The 16,384-nt window shown below is 39.7% G+C and overlaps 1 protein-coding gene across 2 annotated transcripts in view; it reads left to right on the forward strand.

Moving 5' to 3' along the window:
- LOC104494249 (cytochrome b5 reductase 4) overlaps window positions 1–16,384 on the forward strand; it is a 32,293-nt gene that overhangs the window by 3,319 nt on the left and 12,590 nt on the right. Inside the window, exons 3-10 of one of the 2 annotated variants that reach the window (XM_010137058.1) lie at window positions 3,650–3,718; window positions 3,857–3,859; window positions 7,342–7,381; window positions 12,872–12,923; window positions 14,503–14,560; window positions 14,664–14,757; window positions 15,322–15,354; window positions 15,995–16,117. In XM_010137058.1, the coding sequence (XP_010135360.1) occupies window positions 3,650–3,718; window positions 3,857–3,859; window positions 7,342–7,381; window positions 12,872–12,923; window positions 14,503–14,560; window positions 14,664–14,757; window positions 15,322–15,354; window positions 15,995–16,117 (472 nt within the window). Of the gene's footprint in view, window positions 1–3,649; window positions 3,735–3,856; window positions 3,860–7,339; window positions 7,382–12,871; window positions 12,924–14,502; window positions 14,561–14,663; window positions 14,758–15,321; window positions 15,355–15,994; window positions 16,118–16,384 lie in introns of both variants that reach the window. The other variant, XM_010137057.1, reaches the window with a different exon arrangement.

Here is a 16,384-nt window from a genome sequence, read left to right on the forward strand (position 1 = left end):
GAGTGATTTGAACTTTTTCAGGTTTAAGGGAAGGCAGTGGGTTACTGCTCAGAATGGCACTTAATGTGTACTGAAAGAGGTGTACAGGTTAAAATTTGTACCAGAAGACAATAATGTGACTTTATGTTGTTGGAATGATGCTTCAGATTGAATTTTATTAAATTAACTTTTTAGCAGAAATAGCAATAAAGCTAGCAACAACTTGAGATACTAGCTTCTTAATAAATTACTACAAAGACTAACTGCTGTTGTTTGAGAGGTGTTTTCTTCTCAGAACTTTAATTTTTGAAAAATGGTGGTAGTATTCTTTTGTCTATTAACTCGTCCACTGCACCATCAGTGAACAAAGTACTAGGAAAAAATGTTGGGACTGCTATTAACTGATTCTGAACAAATCACAGGATGACAGTTGGTCTGTTCGTTGTTTACCATTTATTTAAATGTTTTGAAAAAGCTCAGAAAATAAAAGGTCTGCAGAATGGTTATACTCTCTGTAAGGAATCACTTGCAAACCTGGTGCTGTAGAAGATGATTCACCGAGTTGGTATCTTTTAGAAACAGACACTTGTTGAATGTCCTTGGCTCACAAGGTTCGTCTGAGAAATTGGGAATGAAAAGAGGGGAAACCTCTGTTTCTCAAATGATTTTCCCTTTACGTTTGTGCATCACAATATATTATGCCTTTATTTGCAAAATGTTTTTAACTGAATGTAAGTAAACAAATGGTGATGTTTTAGCTTTAAGTTTATCTTTGGTTAATTCTTTCACAAATGAAGTGTGGTTTCAAGAAATTTGGAGTTTTGTCTTCTGAAAGTTTACCCAGTATCAAGTTGTGGCTTGAAATTCTGTAGCTGGATCACCGTCAAATATTGTATGATGTACTTGGAAATGGATGTCTTAACATCAGGAATATTTGGAGAAGCTCCTCAACTTGTTACTAAGTTCAGATACGTACTTGCTACTTTTTTTTTTTAGTTTGTTTTGTCATGGGAATTGAAAGCAGTGTTCAGATCCTTAAAATATGCTGTTCACATTTTTATTTCTGGCTGATATCTTTCCTCTTCTGGAGGTTTCTTTTCTTTTCTTTCCCAGTTTCTCAGACAAACCTTGTGAGCCAAGGAGACTCAATAAGTGTCTGTTTCTAAAAAATAAAATTTCTGGTTTTATCCTTTCTGCTTTAGCATTCTGTGTCTGTCACATACTGATCTCTTTTAGAGTTTGGTAGGTTGCTAGTGTTTCTCAGATTTCTGGAAAAATTAACTCTCATTCAAAATCCTTCATTTCTTTCTGTATATTACAGAATCATAGAATGCTTTGGGTTGGAAGGGACGTTCAAAGGTTGTCTAGTCCAACCGGCCCTGCAGTGAGCAAGGACATCTTCAACTAGATCAGGTTGACCAGAGACCCATCTTGCCTGACCTGGAATGTTGCCAGGGATGGGGCATCTACCACTTCTCTGGGCAACCTGTGCCAGTGTTTCACCACCCTCGTTGTAAAAAATTTCTTCCTTATTTCTAGTCTAAATCTCCCCTCTTTGAGTTCAAAAGCATCACCCCTTGTCCTATTGCAACAGGCCCTGCTAAAAAGGCTGACCCCATCTTTCTTTATAAGCCCCTTTTAAGTACTGAAAGGCTGCAATAAGGTCTCCCTGAAGCCTTCTCTTCTCCAGGCTGAAAAACTCTGACTCTCTCGGCCTGTTCTCCTAGCAGAGATCCTCCATCCCTCTGATTATTTTTGTAGCTCTCCTCTGGACCCAGTCAACAGTTCCTGTCCTTCTTGTGCTGAGGACTCCAGAGCTGGACACAATACTCCAGGTGAGGTCTCACCAGAGCAGGGTAGAATGGCAGAATTACCTCCTTTGACCTGCTCGTCACAATATAGTTGGTTTCCAGGGCCATGAACATACGCTGTTGGCTCATGTCCAGCCTTTCAGCCACCAATACCCCTAAGTTCTTCTCTGCAGCGCTTCTCTCAATCACATCATCCTCCATCCTGTTTTGATACCAAGGGTTGCCCCATGAAGTGCGGGAAGCTCACGAAGTTCACACTGGCCCACTTATCTAGCTTATCCAGGCCCCTCTGGATGGCATCCCATCCCTCAGGTGTGTCAGTTGCACCACTCAGCTTGGTGTTGTCTGCAGACTTGCTGAGGGTGCACTTGATCTTACTGTGTCATTGATGAAGATATTTAACAGTAGCAGTCCCAGTATAGACCCCTGAGGGAGACCACTTGTTACCTGCCTTAATCTGGACATCAAGCCATTGACTACTACCCGCTGGATGTGGACATCCAGCCAATTGGTTATCCACTAAACAGTCCACCCATCATATCTCTCCAGTTCAGAGAGAAGGGTCTTGTGGAGGACCATGTTAAAGGCTTTACAGAAGTCCGGATAGATGACATCCATAACTTTTCCCCTATCCACCAATGCAGTGACTTCATCATAGAAGGCAGCTAGGTTGGTGAGGCAGAACTCGGCCTTAGTGAAGCCATGCCGGCTGTCTCAAATCACCTCCCTGTCCCCTACGTGCCTTAGCACAGCTTCTAGGAGGACCTGTTCCATGAGCTTCCCAGGCACAGAGGTGAGGCTGACCGGTTGGTAGTTCCCAGGATCCTCCTTTCTACCCTTTTGAAAAATGGGTGCAATAGTTCCCTTTTTCCAGACGCCAGGGACTTCTCCTGACTGCTAGGACTTTTCCAATGTTGTGGAGAGTGGCTTGACAACTACATTAGCCAATTCCCTCAGGACTCTGGGATGCATCTTGTCAGATGCATAGACTTATGTATGTTCAGGTTCCTCAGGTGGTCCTGAACCTGATCTTCTTTTAGAGTGGGAGGGACTTTGACACGCTGGTCCCTGTCTTGAGATGCATCAGCTTGGCAGGTGTGAGAAGAGAGGTTATCTGTGAAGATCAAGGCAAACAGTTGCTGAATACCTCAGCCTTGTCCTTGTCTGTTGTAACCAGCTTGCTAGTCATGTTCATCAGAGGGGGTGTGCTCTCTTTAACCTTCCTTTTCTGATTGACATAGCTGTAGAAGCTCTTCTTGTTATTCTTTGCATCCCTTGCCAAGTTCAGCTCCAGCTGCACCTTGGCGTTCCTGACACAACCCTACATAACCAACGGGGCAGTGTCCCTAAACTCTTCCCAGGATTCCTGTCCCTGCTCCTACTGCCTGTTCAGTTCCTTCTTGCTTTTTAGTCTGACCAGAAACAAACAAGTACACCAACTTGGTAGGAAGTGTTTGTGCATCTAAACTACTATTTGTTTATTTCTTCCCTCTTCCCATACCCTTACCCTTGAGGTAAAGATGAGGTCTTTATTCTGTTAATTGTGTGGCATTCATCATAAAAATGGTTTTCTGAAATATTTCCTCTAGCTCAAGGTTATGATGTTCAGATATTGCAAAACATAAAATGAATAAATTTAACTTGTCACTTTTTCATGGTCCTATTTTTTTCGCTTATTACATGCTATCTGTTACAGAAGTAAAAGGAAGTACTGAGTGGCTCAATGACTGACTGTTTAAAAAAAAGTGCTAAATTAATTACGTTAGCCACAGTACAAAAACAAAGTGTTTTTTATTTCAGTACATAGAACACTAAAGTAAGAATTACAGATTTTGTGAAAACATGTTTTGTTAATGTAGGTTCATCGTTGGGTCAATTATGAATCGATGCTAAAGGAATGTCTTGTTGGGAGAATGGCTGTCAAGCCTGTTACTGCTCCAAAAGGTGAGAGTTTTAAGAATGAAATGATTTCTATTATGCTTTATTTCAAAGTTGTCTGGAAATTATGAGAAATTCTAAATCACCATATTTACGAGGAAAGTCTCTATTCTTGCATAGACATGAAGGCTGTTGCATATGTTCAGTCTTTTTATAGCAGATACCTGAAAATTAAACTATTTTATGCATGAAGATGCTACATTTCTTGTTTTTTTTTTTAGTCATCAGAAAGCGGATGTCTGTGTTACGTGCATATGTATAGAGCAACAAATCGTTTTTTTTTTTCCCCCCAAGATCCCTCTTTCTTCTTCTGATCCCAGGGAACTGGGAGCTGTCCTAGGCAGCTCTCTCATCTTGAAATAAAAGTCAGTATTTTTGATCTAGTGATTTCAGCACCAGCCATAGATCTGGCAAGTTGCATATGTACTGAGGTATTTGAATACGTTTTATGAACAGTTATCCTTTCCAGAACACTTTATTGGGTCCTTTAGTTAGAATTTACTTGGAGAAAGTTTTCTGATACAATAGACTTCTCTGAGCCAGGCCAGCAAGAGATGTAGTATATTGTCTTAATGTGCTGGTGATGGTTTCCAGATACTTTAATCTTCAGTATTTGTTCTCGTTTTTAGGCCATAGCAAAAATTTCTTATACCTGGGAAGCAGACAGCATTACTGAATATTGACGCTTAGCAAAACGGCAGTAAAAGAATTAATGGTTGCAACTGTTTTTCTCAGTCTCTAGTGTCCTTTTGTTCACAAATTCAGCTGTCTCTGATACCTCTTCAACCTCTGACACTGCGTACTTATTTAGTGCTTAGATCATGTCACCTAACAATCAGGTCGAGTTTGGTGAAGGGGAATAGTATTTTACATCTCCATGATGCTACTAGCACATTCCAGTGTGAAGCTATTAAGGTAAAGGCTGCAAAGTATTTACCTCATCAGTGTAACTGCTTCATGGAGTTGAGGTGTTACAGATAAGTTACTGCTACTTTGTCAGCTGAGTTAGAAATTTAGAAGTAAACCTGACTTCTGCTGATTGCATTAATCTAACTTCTCTACAACTGGAAGGGAATTCTTGTGATAGCCAGTCAGTAAAACATAAACATCTTTGCCCCTGCCAGCTATGACAGTCCTTTTTCTGCTGTTTGTTTTTTCTGTTTTCCTCCATAATAGGACTGTTCTATCCATTTTGCTGTAGTAAAATTTGCAGGACAAATGTTGCCAGCTGTACAAAACCAGTTCTGCTACCTATGTCTCTTTTAGCCATTTCAGGCTTGAAAAAATGTAATTTAAATGAATTAAGAATCAACCTGATTAGACTGTATTTGCTAAGAATTTTACAGTGAAGAATTTCAAAGTTTACTTTGATTCTTGGTAGATTATGTGTCCTCCTCTTTTGAATTATCAAAACCATGATTGACTAACTTCATTATCAGCCAGCAATAATTCTAGTCTTCCAATCTTCCAGAATACCATATTCAGCAAAGTTGACATTGAAAATAGAAGAATAAAATACTAAGTTAAGGTGCATTGTTTTGAACATAGGATTAAACGGGCCTATAAATAGAGAGAAAAGACAAACATTATGGAACAGACTGCTTTGTGGCAAAGGATAAGTGTTTGGCAGTAGGGACAAGCATCGGCACTTGCTGTTTCGTACAGTCTCGGTACAGTGCAAGTAAGGCAGATGTGGGTTGATGTGGGCAGATGCTGAAAGATGTGTGGTTGTTCTGCTTAGTTTTTGTTTCCTGCGTTCTGACGTTTTTTGCAGGATGGTACAATTACTTGCTCAGTGAACTGTTTAAGGAAGCTGAAGCTTGTCTTTGCATGCTCTAGGGGTTTTTTTAAGAAAGAAGAGTCCTTTGAAGATGCTGGTGATGGATAATGTTTTGTCAACTTGTCTTTTGGGAACACGGCTTGATGGTATGGTAGTGACTGACAGGAAATTCTGAAGTGTCCCTTCTGTGATGGTACAGTGGGGCTGCGCACTGAAATGCGTAGTATTGGTCTTTGCAGTAACTACAGCAGTACAGCAGGCATGTAAGAGATTATTTCAGTATCTCCCTCAGCAAATCTGTGCAGCATTAAACCTCTTCCTTTCCATTCAGAGCACTCAGCGGTAACATTAGCATGGACATTAGTTTGTTGTCTGGTATCTTTTTTAATACTGCTAATATTTCTCATAGACACATGCTAGTGTATGTCTCTATGTTAGTTCAGCATTAACATAACTTGGGAGTCGGAATGCATGTTGCATTATCATTTATTCAGTGAGGTTAGAGTGAGAGCTATGATGTCATCCAAGGAAGAGAGGTAGGGCTTTGCCTTGGAAATGCTTTAAACTGTCCTTAAAATAGCAATGCTAATTTTGGTGCTGTGTGTTAAAATGTAGCACAATGAGGGTAGACTTAAAAGTCAGAAATGAATGTTTTGTAAATTACTTGCCTATCCTGGCAGAAATCCTGCAGTGGTGTATAGCAGAATACACAGACAAATACAGCCTCAACCAAAAATTCTGGGTGAACCGCCCCATTCATGTTGTGGAGTGTTTTGTTTTACCTGTGTGGCACAACATGAAAGCCTCTGAGGAAGGCAGTTCTTGGTCAGCTCTGAAGTAATTTTGCGATACTGTATGCCTGATGCTTTGTTTCAGGAGGCTTTCCTTCACTTCTTGCACAGTGGCATTTTTCTTCTAACCCTGGATGCTGAGCACTCGGGGGGATTCAGAAGAACAGGAAAGAAACATTCATATTTTGGTTTTCATGATAGGGGGCAGAAAGAACACATTGGTTTCTCCCACTTCCCCAAGCCTAGCTTTCATAAAAGAGGATATAGAATGGGTCTTCATATCGGGACATTCTGAGATGGGCAATGTAGAGAAGGAGAAAGGGACCTGAGTACTAACAGAGGACCGCTTTTCCCACAGATTTGCTATGAGCAGAAGCATACATGGCTGAGAGGTGCAGTGCCTTTCCCCCTGAGTTGAGCACCTTGTATATGAATTGACACTATGCAATTCACCTGCTTGGTCTTTATCTTCTTTTTTTCTGGTAGTATTTGTTTACTTGGAATAGTTGCAGCATACTCTAGATTTAATGATAATAACTTACCAAATAAAATCTTTCTATAAGCTCCTTCTGTCAAATGATTTTATTTTTCCTGGGTTTCTGCCAAGGATTGCATTTAGATTTCCAAGGATTAGGTTGGACAGATTCAGTGTCTATTATGTGTTGTCATGAGGCAAGTGTCATTGAAAGTCTTACAGATTTAGTGAGCTTCTTAGGTATGAAGTTTATAATAGCACAAGATGATCTGTGATGTTAGTTTTGAAGTGTCAGATCTCTTGTCTGTCGTACTACTTAGTGCTTTGCAAATTTTGGCATTTTTAACGTAGTATTTTTTTCAATTGTACATAATCTTGGAATGGTAATTAGTGCTGCATTTATTTGTGACTTCTTGATATCTGAAGCATCCTGGTCAATCTATTCATGTTTTGGAAGGGTTATTTGGAGATCCTTACTTTGGCTTATTTCGTTAGCGTGATGTGTGTAAGTACTCTGCTGTAATGTCTTACTGTTGTGTTTGTGGTTTTTTCTTAATGCTTGTAGAGATCTCTTCTACTCTGTCTGAAGAGAAGAAACAGCTTAATGGTAAGTATTTGCCTAGAGCAAGGTGGGGGGATGAATCTTAAACTTATCTGAATATTACTGAATGAGCAGTGTTTATCCAGACTTCTGTCTGTCCTTATATTATAATCTGATGTTGAGGCTCTAGTGATGTCAGCATGGTTTAGGAAAGGCAGGTCCTGTTTGACCAGCTTGATCTCCTTCTATGACAAGGTGACCCGCTTAGTGGATGAGGGAAGAGCCGTAGATGTTGTCTACTTGGACTTTAGTAAGGCCTTTGACACTGTTTCCCGCAGCATGCCCCTGGGGAAACTGGCTGCTCATGGCTTGGATGTGTATACTCTCTGCTGGATAAAAAACTGGCTGGATGGCTGGGCCCAGAGAGTGGTGGTGAATGGAGTTTAATCCACTTGGTGGCCAGTCACCAGTGGCTCAGTATTGTGGCCTGTTTTCCTTAACATCTTTATCAGTGATCTGGATGAGGGGATGGAGTGCACCCTCAGTAAGTTGCAGGTGACACCAAGCTGAGTGGATGCGTCAATTTGCTTGAAAGTCGGGAGACTCTACAGAGAGATCTGAACAGGCTGAATCAGTGGGCTGAGGTCAACTGTATGAAATTCAGTGAGACATAAGTGCCAGGTCCTGCACTTGGGCCACAACAACCGCCAGCAGCATTACAGCCTTGGGGAGGAGAAAGCTTCCCAGCAGAAGAGGACCTGGGGGTGTTGGTGTACAGCCAACTGAATAGGAGTCATCAGTGTGCCCAAGGAGGCCAACAGTATCCTGGCTTGTATCAGGAACAGTGTGGCCAGCAGGAGAAGGGAAGGGATTGTCCCCCTCTACTCGGCACTGGTGAGGCCACACCTTGAGTGCTGTGTCCACTTCTGGGCCCCTCATTCCAAGAAGGACATTGAGATGCTGGAGCGTGTTCAGAGAAGGGCAACAAAGCTGGCGAAGGGTCTAGAGGACAAGTCCTATGATGAGCAGCTGAGGGAACTGGGGTTGTTTAGCCTGGAGAAAGGGAGGCTCAGGGGAGACCTTATCACTATACAGCTACCTGAAAGGAGGCTCTAGTGAGGTGGGGGTTGATCTCCTATGTGTCAAGTGACAGGACAAGAGGAAGTGGCCTTAAGTTGTAACGGGAGATCTAGGTTAGATATCAGGAAGAACTTCTTTACAGAGAGGGTTATTAAGCATTGGAACAGGAGGTGGTGGAGTGCCAATCCCTGGAACTGTTGAAAAGACGTGTGGATGTGATGCTGAGGGACATGGTTTAGGGACTCTGGCAGTGCAGGGTGAACGGTTGGATTCGGTGATCTTAAAGGTCTCTTCCAACCAGCTGATTCTGTGATGTGTGGAAATTACAGTAGGCAAAATCCTAATCAGATATTGTTAATTCAGTGTTTAAAAGTATTGTAATACTGGAGTAGAGTAGTATAGATAAGGGACAAGCTTTCTGCTCAAGTCAGACAAGATAGGTCACAGATTTTTGTGTGCTATGAAATCTGCCTCTACAAAATTGCCAGGCTTTTTGACTGTATCAGAACACCTAGGTGGCCATGGGGCTGAAGTAGCAGAGATAAAACAAAATCTTAGGGAACACTTAAAATTAGTAACTACTAAAAGCTGGAAAGTCATCACTGGGAAGCAAGTTGAAATGGAGGTGGGTTAGCTGATCACAGCATGACTGAACTACTACCATGTGAGTGACTGGGCTGACAACTGGTGTAGCTCTTAAGAGAATATAGTCCTGTGAATGCATCAGAAGGTGGATGGTAGGTCTTGTAGAGATGGGGAAACATTCAAGCCTTCACTGAGCCCTTCCTTGACTACTGGAGGTAGCTTTAGTTGCTAATGATCAAGAACTGTATTGATTTTGATGTTTTTAGGGAAATATTACAGACTGATAGTCATGTACACTACTGTGTAGTCTTACGCTGGTAAAAGACTTTGTAAAAGAAGATGGCTTATGAATAAGATGAACACCTGTGAGGGGAAATAACACAATTTGAACTCAAGGCTGACCTGTTGGCATGAAAGAGGGTGGGTGCAAAATTGCTAATGGAGAAGTCTAGGCTGAAACTTTGGGAAAGGAGTCTAGAGCAGTCAAATTTTGGAGTGGCAGGAGGAGCAGAAACCTACATATGTCTTAAGATGAAGGCAGAGAAGTTCTCAGGGTGGTGTCCCCAGTGAGGGGAAGATAACTTGTTCATGCTTTCTCTAGTAAATTTGAGTTTCCACTTACTTTCTTTTTTCTCATACTGTCTTCCTTGCCTTCCCTTTGTGTTCTGTGAATGTTGTACTTGACTTCTAAAGGTTTACCTTCCAGTTTGCACAAGCATTGAGCTACCCAAAAAGTTAAACATACATCATAAAAAAGTTAGCAAGACTGATTTTATTTGTTGCTGTTTTGCTTCATAGCGTTGTAAGACATTAAGCTAGACTTCGACAGGGTCTGCTGTCTGACTTTTTTTTTTTCTTCAGCAATGGACAAGTTAGTGGAACTGGTTAATCTTGCTTTGAAGGACAGAGGAATTAGAAAACAAACTGCTTTATTCTACCAGAATCATATCACTAACATATCATTAAATACAAGATAAATATTTTGTGTTCAAGTAGAAGACTTAATTTTACCATCTATGTCAGTGTTCTTCTCTTGGTTGTTTTGGTTTGTGAAGTCTTGGAGTTTTTGTGCTTGTCTAACTGTCCAGAGCTTTCCTATGCATCTTCTGTATTCACAGTGGATCCAGGTAAAAAGGAATAAGTGGCACTCCCTCTCTCTTCCATCTGGCTTCCTCTCCTGCTCCTAGTAATAACTTTTCTTGTGCAGATTGACTCGTCAGGGGATGTAGGAAGTAATTCTTATGGTAGTTTCGAATGAAATTACCAAAATCATGATGCTTGCTTGTTTGTACACGGTTTGCCTGTTTTTCAAGACTCCTTCCAAAATAGGAGGAGAGGTCAGCTCCTGAGGTTACCTTCCATAAGGTTTTTCATATTCAGTGCTTAGCTCTTGTAAATTTAAGTTGAAATGGGTCTAGAACTAAGTATCACTGTCTGAAAATGGGAAGAAGCAGCCTGTGGCGTGGGCTTAGATTTTTTGGAAGTTGTTGGCATTAGTGAAGACGATTTTGTCTTACCAATCTAAATTGTGTAAATAGTAATTACATTTGCAGCGTGCTCAGATCAGTCCACTTAAATGTATCCTTGTTTTTTGTCAGCATCAGTTGTGTGTAATGTTAGGGACAATTAAAGCTGAAGTTTCAGAATACATTGCTAGTAATAACAGTCAGCATGGGTGTAGCCTCATGTGCTCTTCAACATCTGTTCATACTTCAAACAAAAGACATCAACATTTCAAAACACTGCCATTACCAAAGCATGCCTGAAAACTTTGAGAAATTTTTTTGAGAACAAGTATTTATCAAAGGTGTATTTTTAAAATTCTCTTTTCAGCTTTGCACTTTTGAGCTAACGGAATTTCTCTTTCACACAAACTATGAAAATGATGATTGTTGTAATATTAGTAGTAAAAACCAAAAATCACTTGGGTGGGTCTGCCATCTGGAAACAAGCTGGTGTTTTGGGTATATGCACATCAGACCTTGCAAAAATTTATGGTATGGAAAACGGTCATGAGAGGAGAGATTGAGCTAGCCTTTTCTTTTGCAGGCTGAACAGACACAGTTCCCTCAGCCTCCTTTCATATATCCAGCTTCTGACCATTTTGGTGTCTTTTCCCTGGACTTGATCTGGTGTATCGATGTCTGTCCTGCACTGGGGAACCAGAACTGGACACAGCACTCCAGATGTGGTCTCCCAAATGCTGAACAGAGAGGAATAATTGCTTCCCTTGAACTGATATACTCTTCTGCAGGATAAAGCTGGCCTTCATCACCACGAGGACACAGTACATGCCCAAGGTCGGCTTGTCTACTAAGTCCCTGGAAGCTTTTCTGCGAAGTTCCTTTCTATCCAGTCAGACCTCCCACTTGTTCCATTGCATTAGTTTTGGTTTGTTTTGTTTTTTTTTTTTTCCAGGTTTGACAGATTGGATTAGACCTCAGTTGATGTCTTTTTTTAATCTACTTCCCACATGTCGTAGCCACTCAATTACAGAATTTTGCATTTGCTTTTAAGCTGCATGGGGCTGTTTATATATATATATATATATATGTATCTGTTGTCCTGCAAAAGCGAATAGGAGTGTGTATGACCGTGAATCATCCATGGAGGCCAACTTAAGCATATGATACATGTCCTCAAGGAAGACTTAGCCAATGAGAAGGCTTTTATCATTAGGTGATTGGTTTTCTTTTGCAGAGATCTGACTGCTCTGCAGTTTAGCTTCCTTGGCAGCTGCAGATGGTGTCTATTTAGGAGTACTTAAGTGTCAAAGAATAATTACAGCGTGTTTTAATTGCTTTGGGTTAATTTCCCCATCTGGATCATCAAATAATTTTGACAGATTGGGTTAGACCTCAGTGGATGTCTTTTTTTTATCTACTTCCCACATGTTGTAGCCACTCAATTACTGTGTTTAAGATTGTAATCAACCCAAAACTTACTGGCATTTAGCAGATAATAATCTAGGTGACTGAGAATTCATACATTAATTATTTTATGCATAGCCATTTCAGCTTTGCAAGGTTTGCCTTTGAATGGGCCTGAAACCATCACTTACCAACTGTTTATCTTGGACCTCTGCCTAACTATTGTCCAGGGAAACTCGGGCTGGTCATGTGGTGTTACAAATCATACTATATCTGAGTCTGTGCAGCTTCCTCCACCATGACTCTATGTAACTTCTTTGTGTTAAAATTGCTGAAGGAATGAAGTTGCTTTTATCTGTCACCTCTGCTCAAGTTTTGGACAAATATTTTCATTTTCTGTTAGGCCAGAGATTAGTGCAGTTGACATTTTCAAAGACTGATGAAGTGTGGCCTCTCAGCAAAGGCTTTTTCAGACTGTTCCATGTTGTTTAATAGCTGAAGTGAGGAGCTGAGTTCTGTGAAAGTTCCTAGCAAAGTAGAGAGATTGAGTCTGGTATTTTTGCTTAACTGACTGATGTGAAATTTTACTTATTAATTAGATTAGACATCCCAAATTGAATTTATCTGAATTGTATAAACAAATAGCTCTGTTAAAGGAAATTCATACAGATAACTTATTTTTTCTGTGCTTCATTATCACAAAATGTGAAAGCACAAGCTAGTAACAGATGAAACTGAGACCAAGCTGCATGTACCAGAAGGGTCGCATGCGCAGGTTCTGTAACATATGGAACTCTTAATTTCTGAAGCAGAGCTTCATATTCTAGGAGCCTGCTCTCCAAGCAAAAGTGCTCTAAAACCAAAATAAAGCACATAGATGCTTCTGCCTTTGGACATAAAGCCACTAAATATTGTGGAGAGATGTTTAGAACATTCAGTTTAAAAAAAAAAACCCTCCGAATATGATTATTATTAAGCAAGCAACACAGCAAATATTTTAATAATTCTCTGCTCTTCGTAGGTGTGCTTCCTGAGAAAGTGCTGGGTGCTTCTGCTAAAGATTTAACTCCAAGGTAAACCTTCATCTTTCGTTGTCTATTGTACATTCTATTTAATAATCTGTACATTTCTTAGTAAATGCAGACAACTTCTTCCATGGTTAGTTCTTCATGTTTCAGCTAAATGAGTGTGTATTATTACCATCCTCTTAAGGGAAAGTTGAGGTTCAGGTTTAAACAACTTGCCAAAGGTCATATTGACCGTATGGGCAGATGATGATGCAGGGTTCTTGGCTTGCTCTGTGGGTTTCTAACACTTGCACTGCCTTGCATCATATACAAATAAATGTATGGCTTTTATGTGCAGGCTCCTCAGCCTTGCTTCTTGAGAAAACTGGAAAGTGATTCCAGCTGGGCTGATTACTTTTTTTACTTTAGTTAATTTGTCCATAAATGTATGAGTTGGCATGATTTGGAAAAGTACTTCATTTCAAGCTGGAGTACATTAAGATTTGATAGCCACATTCAAAGCAAAGCAGGCCCTAAAATGCCACTGTGGTATGACTGTTATTGTCACTAAAATGTCGTTTTACTACATGACACCTTGAGTCACCAAGATTCAGTTTCTCACTTTTCATCAAAATCTTCTGTGAATGTGTAATCTCTGGGCTAGTTGCATGCAGTCTTATAAAATACTGTGGCTTGTGAACAACCGGAAAATGACTTATCTTCTGGAGTGCTCAGCAAACCTTGCTGCCTTTCTTCCTGTGTGTGTCTGGCATGTTCTGGTGTGTGGCTGGAATGTGTTGCCTGTTGGGAGTGTGTCTGCTGGATGGGGCATCGTCCCTCAGTGCCTTCTCTTCTGGTCCAGGACTCCATACAGTAGACAGAAGTGCATAGGACACTGGGGAAGGGAGAAGACGGTAGTAATGTAGATGTAAGGGGTTAACTTTGTGGTGGGGACAGATTTGACTTTCACTGGCTGGGATTGAACTCAGCTGGAAGTCAAGTGACAGCTATAGATGTCCACAGTGGAGATCCAGGCATGAGATGCTCAGGTGTGTGGTCCCAGTGAAAATGGGTAGAGAAGGGAATGGCTTTTCTGGGGGTGGATGGGTAGGTTACTACTTGGCAACTGTAAGGGCATACAAACAATTAGTATTTGAAGACTTTCTGTTTCTTACCTTGTCCCGGGTTTATTACAAGGGCAGCTTGGGAACGTAGTAATGTAAAATATAGATTTGGGTAGATGAAGGGAATTACGGTTTTGTGGTATGTGCGTGGAATTCTATAACTCTTAAAAGCCACCCTGGCTGTTTTAGTATTTTTGTCTGGAGTCAAGATTAATAATCTTATTAGGAAGGTTCATATACTGCAAAGAGGATGCCCGTGCTTTTGAAGTAAAACCAGCACCATATAATTTTGGCTACAATGTGCTGACTATTAGGATGCGTAATTAGTCTGTTATTTTAATAGTCTTTTCAAAATTTTCATTCAAATTTCATTCAAATGAACTTGTCTCTTAAAAAATAGTAAATAATTTATTTGGCTGGTAAATTCATGAAAGAAGCTCTGCTTGAAAACTACTAGTTAAATGTATTTTGATATGCCCAAAGTACATATTTTTTCTTTACTGTATTTTTTTGTTTTACAGTTATGACTGGTTCCAAACAGATAGTTTGATCACCATTGTTGTATATACTAAGCAGAAGGTAAGTGTATTTTATGAAAGGGAGGATTACAAGATCCAGTTGTGATCCAGCTTGAATTCTGGGAGAACTTTACTAACTTCTTATTTTTCCCTTGCCTATGAAGGATATGAATGCAGAGCTGGTGATAGTTGATTGTGAAGACAAACGATTAAGGGCAGAGATCATTGTGGATGACCACTCATATCTTGTAGAAGTTGGTGGGTACTGTAATTTTGCCATTGAAAGTACTGAATTTTCATTCTACTTTATTAAAGCCCTTTCATCAGACCATATGCATTTTATATATACCAGTTAATATTTTATTCCTCTTTTGCTAAAGTTGATTACTTTAAAGTGCTTTGATGTAAAGGAATTTATCAACTTACATCTTCATTTGTTTAGTATGTACTTCATTTTTTACACATGGAATAAAGTAGAAAGAAATAGATGTAAAAGTTCTGTAAAATTTTTCTTTAAATTATCAATGGTTATTAAAATGCCCTTAGTTAAAAAGGGCAAGTGAAATGATTTGGATAAATGAGGATGGGTAGCTTTACATGAGTCATTGGTAAAAGTAATGGGAGAAATTATCTCTTCCTTAATGTTATGCATTAGGTCTGCAAAAGTCAGGAGTGAAATTTGAAGGCCAGGTGAAGATGCATAGCGTTCCAGGCTCATTAGTTTACCCTGTGTTCCTAGCCTTAAACTGCTTGACTCTAAACTCTTTGACTAGAATGTAATTTTGGTTTTGTTTAATGTGGAGGTTTTTTTCTCTATTTCAGACTTGGATCATGCAGTTCAAGAAGATGTGGCTGGTAAGTTCAGTCTCTTGCAGCACTTCTCTATCTCTTCTAGTACAAAAATGTGGAACTTCATTTTTCTGACTCATCAATTGCTTTACAGTTTTGCTTACCACCAGGTTCTGACACAATCAAAACAAACCATAACATTGAATATTTTTTTTTATGTGGCATTTGGGCCTGTGAAATTAGTAAGTTGATGGTGCTCTGATTATGACTCAATGTTAAAATAATTATAAGTTAATTCTGTTGTGTATTTGTAAACCATTCTTTGCTTAGACTGAGATTGTCTTGGATTTAACTATTCATTCAAATGGCCTTGAAAAGAAAGTAAGTAGTAAATAGTGGTAGTTACCACTTTCCAGTAAATGAGGACTCTGAATTCATGAGCATTCTTTTTGACCAGATGGGCTGTGAGGCTTTTCACAATTTATTTAGTAAATAAGATACATTAATTATGCATATTAAATTAGTGCTTGTTGTTTGATCACTGTAAAACATTATAAAGTGATGGCTGAAAGAACATTTAATTTGGTATTTTACTTCTGTCTTGAGAAATGACTAAGTCTTCTAAAATTTCATTATAATGGAGGAGTAAATTTTTTTTTTACAAAACATAACTAAGAGTAACAGTGTGAAACCTTTTCTCTTTTAGTAAGTATTGCTGAAAAAGTTAGGAAAGTAGAGATTATCTTAAAGAAAAAGGATAAAATTCATTGGAGAATGCTGGGACAGCCCTTGGAGAGTCATAATACATTTATCAAACGCACAGACAGAGGTAAGCACTTTCATGGCCATGAACAACAATTGACAGCTGTTCTAATAAGACTTTTTGGAGCTTGTCATATTTGGTCGCTCCCAGGATTTTCTGTTTCTGTAGTCATACCTTCATTTCTTTCTGGAATGTTACCTGATCTTACTGAAAGCTGCTCAGGAATTCTCCTTGAAAGGGTTCAGCTTAGAGGTGGTTTCTTGCTTTGCTTTGGTTTGTGGGTTTGTTTTGTCCTGCAATGGAATTGGAGGTCTTCCAGCTTATGGAAAGAGT

The sequence above is a fragment of the Buceros rhinoceros genome, unplaced genomic scaffold, assembly GCF_000710305.1.
Source record: "Buceros rhinoceros silvestris isolate BGI_N320 unplaced genomic scaffold, ASM71030v1 scaffold3225, whole genome shotgun sequence".
Lineage (NCBI taxonomy): Eukaryota > Metazoa > Chordata > Aves > Bucerotiformes > Bucerotidae > Buceros > Buceros rhinoceros.